The sequence below is a fragment of the Peromyscus californicus genome, unplaced genomic scaffold (genome assembly GCF_007827085.1).
Source record: "Peromyscus californicus insignis strain IS unplaced genomic scaffold, ASM782708v3 Scaffold_2__1_contigs__length_46816999, whole genome shotgun sequence".
Taxonomy (NCBI): Eukaryota; Metazoa; Chordata; class Mammalia; order Rodentia; family Cricetidae; genus Peromyscus; species Peromyscus californicus.
The window spans coordinates 45,924,505-45,931,930 of record NW_026294540.1 but is presented as its reverse complement, the minus strand read 5'-3'; the positions used below and the strand labels follow the sequence as shown (position 1 = coordinate 45,931,930).

At 47.5% G+C, this 7,426-nt stretch overlaps 1 protein-coding gene across 1 annotated transcript; it reads right to left on the bottom strand.

Moving 5' to 3' along the window:
• Nucleotides 1–713: 713 nt before the first annotated feature.
• On the bottom strand, nucleotides 714–3,699 carry LOC128120573 (CD209 antigen-like protein 2). The gene is made up of 5 exons (XM_052754733.1): nucleotides 3,654–3,699; nucleotides 2,148–2,222; nucleotides 1,755–1,906; nucleotides 1,218–1,330; nucleotides 714–855 (listed from the first exon to the last, which is right to left on the bottom strand). The coding sequence occupies exons 1-5, from the start codon at nucleotides 3,697–3,699 to the stop codon at nucleotides 714–716; spliced, it is 528 nt and encodes a 175-aa protein (XP_052610693.1).
• Nucleotides 3,700–7,426: the final 3,727 nt, after the last annotated feature.

The window sequence follows — 7,426 nt, the reverse complement described above, 5'->3', positions numbered from 1 at the left end:
CTTCCTCCTTCCCCTGGCCTGCAGTGGCAGGAGGGACAGAGGCTCCAAGAGAAAGAGACCATGTGACTATGAATGACTATGAATGCACTCAGTGGGTGTATATTCCCAATACAAACTCAAAAAAACCTGATTCCTCCAGGTGTGGTGCTGCATGCTTTTAACCCCAGTGCTCAGGAGGCAGAGGCAGGTAGATCTCTATGAGTTATGAGTTCAAGGTTAACCTGATCTACATTTTGAGTTCAAGGCCAGCCAGAGGTACATGAGACTTGTCACAAAAAAAAAAAGAAAGAAAGAAAGAGAGAAGAGTGCTTCACAACCAAAAGATAATGTAGACACTAATATCCTAGTTAATATCAAACATTTCAAAGCTTTATTAGTAAAGACAGTGTCCAGAAATAGATAATCTACTGAATGGAACACATCAGACCACGTGTGAATTTTTGTTCATTCTTTATTCTAGTGCTGGGGATGGAACTCAGAGACCCACTCATGATCAGCACACTGCATGTCATGAGGAACATCCCAGACACACTGAGGGGTTCATGGGCAGAGAAGAGCAACTAAGATCATCCATAGAAGAAGAGGGAAGAGCTTCAGGGGAGGGTGTCTCAGGGACTCTCTGGATCCCTAAGGACACTGGGGATGAACAAGGTGGCTGGAACTAGAGCAGAGTGCGCCCGAGTTGCCTGCACTCCCAGGGGAAGCACAGACCGTCAGTGATGAGGGCAGGGAACCGAGGGCTGCTCACACACCCAGAAGTTTTGCTCGGTGCATTTATTATCATTCCAGTCATCTGTGAACAGCTCCACACAGTCCTCATCCCCATCATTGTTGGGCTCCCCTTCTTTCCAAAAGCTGCAAACATCATCAGTCATCAGAGACAGCCATCACACCCAGGACCCACCCCATAACCAGCAAAGAAGACATGGACAGAGTCTTCCATGGTAAAAGACCTCTAAGAACCAGCCAGGCAGTAAGAGTGCATGGAACAGCTTTAGGAAAATGTGGGCTCTAACCTCACCACCACGAGAATCAGCCCAGCAAAGCAAAAATGAGGACTCTGGATTTTGGACTTAAGCTGGGGGGTGAGAATGCCGAGGTGACATGGGGCTGTAGTTATTATGCTCTCTGAGTGTTTTCAACAGTGCAGGCTGTGTTTAGAGTGAGGGTCATCTCCCTGTCAGCTACTCTCTGAGTCATGGATTCTGAGAGCTCACCTGAGCTGAAGAGGGGTGCCATCCACCCACTGCCAGGAATCTTCACGTCTAAGGTCACTGAGGCCAATCCAGGAGCGTTGGTTCTTCCTCACATTCCAGTATTTCATGAATCTCTGAATGGATGCAGCAGTCGAGAGAAAGGTCTGTGATGCCCTCATCCATCCATAACCCACTCTTCCCTGCCTCCCATACAAGCTTTTCTGCTCCCAAGCTTAGTACTCTTAGTCAAGTTGTGTGGACTGGCTAGTGAATGCATGCCATGGGTGCAGGTCAAAGTGCACACGTGTGGAATATGTTCACTTACATCTCAGTTCAGAGGTATGTCCCAAGAGGGTCACACGATGTTTCAAAGCTCCTCCAACTCCCTTCACACCTAACCCACCTCTCGTGTGTTCTTCCCCTACAGGACCTCCCCACTCCATTGTGCCTCTTCCTATAGGAAGCCCCCTCTGACTGCATCTCCTTCATGTCCCTCAGCCTCCCATCTGAAATCCAATGCCTAGGACAAAGTGGTAGGATTGATGTGGCCCCACTCACCTGCTCTTCAACACTGTTGATAATCACCAGGTGGGCTCCAAGGTCCTGGCAGGAGGAGGCTGAGGCTTCCCAGCTGCCCTGAGTCTGGGAGAAGAGGTAGCAGCTTCCCTGGAAGAGCTCCCAGTCCCAGGGGCAGGGCCGGCACAGGCCAGCTGCAGAGTGAACAGTGCAGTGGGGACACATGAGCTCAGGGCCTGGGTTCTCTTCTCCCCTCTGTCTTGAGCCTTAGAGCCCAGGGCTAGGCTTCTATTTCAGCTACCAACACAGCGCTCCCAAAACCTGGACCACAATCCCTGTGCTCTATCCTGCCTGCATCAGTGGAAGCCCAGAAGGCAGATGCCAACACCTCTGATGACCCCTGAGCTCCCTCCTAATCAGGCCCTGGAGCCTCACCCAGCGAGACATTGATCTGAGTCAGCTGCTGCTGGATCTGCTCCAAGCTGTGTGTCTGCGTTTGAGGAACAGCAACTACAAGAAGAGGTTTACAACAATTAAGCACCAACTGTGTGCCAGGTACAGAGCTGGACCCAAAAGTTCACTGTTGGTGGTCACAGTGACCCTAGGAGCCCATTTCACAGGCCAGAACACTGAGTCTCACACCCTGTTAGTCTCAACGCTGTCAGGACACAGGACGTGACACAGGTCCATGGCTTCTCACATTCTGCCACACCCCCAGCATGCCTTTGCCCATGCTTGCCCACCTCACACAGCCTCAGATTCCTTTCCCAAGAAGCCCCAACCTTGAAGTTTCCTGACCTTTGGCAAGGACAACCACGAGGAGAGCAGAGAAGAGCACCAGGGAGATGAGCTGCAATATCATGATTGACTGATGACAGTCCTGACACCCTGAGGAAAGAAAGTCAAGTGGTCCTGCAGACCCTTGTCCCTGCCACACCCTGAACCAGGGAGAGCCTAGCCCCTCTTTCCCTTCCTGAACACAGGATTACAGACGCTCAGTCAGCATTCTCCCACTGCCTGGGTTTTCCTGTCCATCATCTGCCACATGAGCATCAGAAGTCTGTTTTCAGCCTCAGCTATCCCAGGACCCTGCATTTCAATCATCCCATTTCAAACTCTGGCACCAATAACAAAGATCCTCAGGCCCACCACTCCATGAACCACAAGATCAGTTCCCAGATGCCACTTTCACAGGAGCAGAACTTCAGACCCCAGCTCTACTTCTTATGATGGGGCATTCAGCATCCTCCTTTACACCACAGGATTGGGGATTCCTGTTTCCCAGTATGCACCTCACCTAAACAGGGCTCCTCTTCCTAGACACTGATTCCCCAAGACACAGAAGGTCAGACTCACCCTTCACCTCTCTAAGACCCAGGAATGAAATATTCAACCTCCTCCTCTGTAGGATCCAGGAATACATCCTTCAGCCCTCACTTCTTTGGGACAGAAGATTCTAGACCATCAGCTCTCCCTTGACAGGCCTCAGGATTCCAGGTTTTCAGAATCAATGTTCTTAGGACTCAGGACTCTAGACCCCAGCCTCCTCCTCTCCAGTGTCCAGGAGTCAAGTCCTCAAGGGTTCATCTCCTCAGGACCCAGCTTTCCAACTTCACATCCTCCATTCCCCAGACAAAAGGATATAGACCCACAATCCCATTCATCCCAGGACCCAGGGATCCACAAGCCAGTCTCCCTGTCCCAGTACTGAAGACTCCTGGTTCTGTCCTATGCTGAGTACCTCGCAAACCCTTGTCTACTTCAGAAACTCTTGAAGCCATGAGGAGGCTGTAGTCCAAGGCTTCTTAGAAATGGCTGGTGCTGCAGATCACAAGCTCCGTCACTGAACAGTTGTATCATCTGTCAGAGCCTGAGCAGGCTGAGACCCGAGCTGCCCTCCTGACTCTGCCCTGAGCTCCCTGTGTCCTAGCTCAGCCTCACCCGGGGAGCACAGACGATTCTCCCTCTCTTCCTTGGAGTCGCCCATGGTCCTTGCTCTCCAACAGTGTGCAGAAATTGGAGCCCGGTTTGCCTTTGCCACTCCCTTTCCACACTCCTCTAACCTATTCTCAACCAGGAAGAGAAAAGGAGAAGTGGAGATTGTCACCAGATGAGCTACAGGAAGGAGGCTGAGGATCAACAGAGGATGAAATGGACCAGCTCCAGGGATTTCAGGGAGATGAGGATGTTTAGAAGCCCAGAGTCGAAAGCATTGGTCCATTCTTAGCAGGACCAATCTCTTGATGACTTTAACAAAAACATCCCATCCAGGTATAGTACTCCTGGGATCTACACAAAGGTCTCTGTGTCCTAATACGGAGGTATCTAGCATCCTTGTTCATTGCTTCTGGACTCACGATAGCCAGGAAATGGAAGAAGCCAAGATGCCTATCCACTAATAACTGGGTAACGGTAAAGGTTTTACACATCCCTATACATATAATTATTCCTATTGTCTTTCATGCTTATTTTAATGTCTTTTGTGTGAGTGCAGATGACTGTGTAAAAATGCAGCCTTGGGAAGTAGAGACAGTGGATCCCTAGAGCATGATGCCTAGAAAGATTGGCCATCTGGGTGAGTTCTCGGTCTGATTGACAGACCCTGCCTCAGGGAATAAAGTATAAGAGCAGTCAAAGATGATTCCCAATATCAATCTCAGGCCTCCATATGCACCTGTCCCTCCAAATACCACTGTCCAGACACATGCAAATGTCATACACATATATGCACACCCTCCCTGCCAACACATTAAAATGAAAAGTTTTAAACTTACAAAATAGGCCTCATTTGTTATGTCTCCTGGACCTATAGTGAAGATCAGGAAGGACTTTCCTCACTCTCCCTGAAACCTAATCTTAACTGTCCCTAGGATTTGTTACCTTATTTGGCCAATGTCCTCATTCATGGAATTTCTAGGGACTGACACTTGGCACTGAATCATCCATTTACATTTGTTTATTCCTTGCATTGAGAATAACCCAGAATATAGAAACTGATAGAGCTCCATGCTGTGGGATGGTCTGTATGTCAAATGTGTTGCTGATTGGTCAATGAATAAATCACTGATTGGTCAGTGGCCAGGCAGGAAGTATAGGCGGGACAAGGAGGAGAATAGAGCTGGGAAGTGGAAGGCTGAGTCAGAGAGACACTGCCAGCTGCCATGATGACAAGCCACATGTGAAGATGCCGGTAAGCCATGAGCCATGTGGCAAGGTATAGATTAATGAAAATGGATTAATTTAAGCTGTAAGAACAGTTAGCAAGAAGCCTGCCACGGCCATACAGTTTGTAATCAATATAAGTCTCTGTGTTTACTTGGTTGGGTCTGAATGGCTGTGGGACTGGTGGGTGTCAGAGATTTGTCCTGACTGTGGGCCAGGCAGGAAAACTCAAGCTACAAATGGCATCCAACGTGGTGGCAAGAGTTTCCACCTAAAAACCTGAGTAAAAAGATTCTAAAACAGAGCTAAAAACAGCTCCTAGTTGTCTCTTTTAAGCTAGCGGCAGCCTGCGTGTTTGAGCTACTATGGCAGGTTCCTACCATGCATGCTCGACCTGCAGTATGGTGGGAATGAGACCTCTGCAAGTGGCACATTAAGCTGTGTGGTAGATTTAGCCTTTGCTAGTACAAAACAAAACAAAAAAAAGAGGTTTCTGGGCTACACGCTACTTTGATAAAAGCATAGACCCACTATTTCTGAGAATTGATGGCTCCCAGAGCTGGCGGAAAACATATCACCGCCATTTTGGAAAGCTGAAGTGGGTGGAGCCAGCAGCGCCAGTGCCGTTTCAGACTTAGAAGGCTACAGTTCAAAGCAATAGGCTCAAGCTAATACAAAAAAATAAGTCACGTAAAGATGGCTACCACACAGAGAATCTGGATTATGTTCTCTTTGATATTCGTAACTAAAGAAAAACATTTGATTACAAAAGCTGTTGAGTTATGCCAAAATGTATATTTTAAAGGTACCTTGACTTCAAAATTTGGATGTAAGGATATGTTGCTTTGGAAAGGAGGCTCTGCTTTTGTTCCCACAGAAAGCCAGAGGCTATGGATTTGTTCCAGATTAAGACACATCAGGTTTGACCAGCCAAGACCACCTGAAAGGTCTCTGATGACACCATGGCCCAGATGATCCAACGCTGATCCATGGCTCAGACGATACACCCTCATGGACTACTCCATAACCCTAAAATATTCTTTATGTCCCCATAAGATACAGCGCCCCCCTCCAGCAGGAAGTAGTAAGAGAAGCTACACCCAAATTCCCAAATATACCAAGCTGACTTTGGAGATGTGTAAAGGTTAAAACCTTCCTTTTTAAGAAAAGAAAAGGGGAAGTGCTGTGGGATGGTCTGTATGTCAAATGTGTTGCTGATTGGTCAATGAATAAATCACTGATTGGTCAGTAGCCAGGCAGGAAGTATAGGCGGGACTAACAGAGAGGAGAATTGAGAGAACAGGAAGCTGGGTGAGAGAGACACTGCCAGCCGCCATCGGGACAAGGAAGATGTAAAGTACCGGTAAGCCACAAGCCATGTGGCAAGGTATAGATTTATAGAAATGGATTAATTTAAGCTGTAAGAACAGTTAGCAAGAAGCCTGCCACAGCCATACAGTTTGTAACCAATATAAATCTCTGTGTTTACTTGGTTGGGTCTGAACGGCTGTGGGACTGGCAGGTGTCAGAGATTTGTCCTGACTGTGGGCCAGGCAGGAAAACTCAAGCTACAGCTCCATGTTGTCCCCACACCAGGCAGAGGAGTTCTCTTCATCTTTTAGGGGTTCAACTAATGTGAAACCAGGCCCATGGTTTTGATGCAGAAAGGACTTCAGAATGAGACAGTATCAAGCTGAGTTGTAGTTTCTTAAAAATAAATGGTGGTTGGCCGAGACAGGTCAGGGGTAGAGTCTTGCTGTCAACCCTGACCTTGGATTGATCCTGGGACTCACATGGTGAAAGGAGGGAAGGATCTCCCACAAGTTCTCTCCTGACCTTCACACACTCACCATGGCATGTGCACATTCACACACAAGCAGGTACACACACAAGAAATAAGTCAGTGAGTGGATGAATGAATGTAGCAAAAACAGAAAAATAGTGATGTGCCCAAGGAAAGAAAAAGTCACACCCCAGAGCTTCTTAAAGATTCTTATCTAAGTATTTTAACAGGCACTGTAGCATTTTGGAAACTTTTTGAATTTCATTCCTTTTCAGGATTCTTGAGTTTCTTTCAAAACGTTTCTGTCTGCTAACCTGTGAGTGTGCCTTTTATGATTCTTGTTTCCTTTCTGTTAGTGACCGTGAACTCTGTTGACCTTAAACTAACTCCTGCCTGGATTGTCTGACAGTGAGGTAGAGGTGGTGACCAGACACTGGGGATGAGCTGCCTGATGTTGCTTCTACTGCCTCTGCTGCTCCTGGACGGGCATCCCCTTCAGAGTGGGGGCTGGAAACGACTCCTTTAGATCTCTGTCCTTCAAACACACTCCTTTAAAGTAATTTAAAAATTGAGATTATAATATAGTTCCATCATTTTCCCTTTCCTGTTCCCCTCCAAACCCTCCCATATACTCCCCTTGATCATTTCAGATTCACCTAAATACCTGAATATAACCTGCCCAGTCTGTATGAAGTTCCTTGTGTGTATAGTTTCATGGCTGGCAATTTCATCTTGGATAACCAATTGGTGAACTCTTCACTGGAGAAGA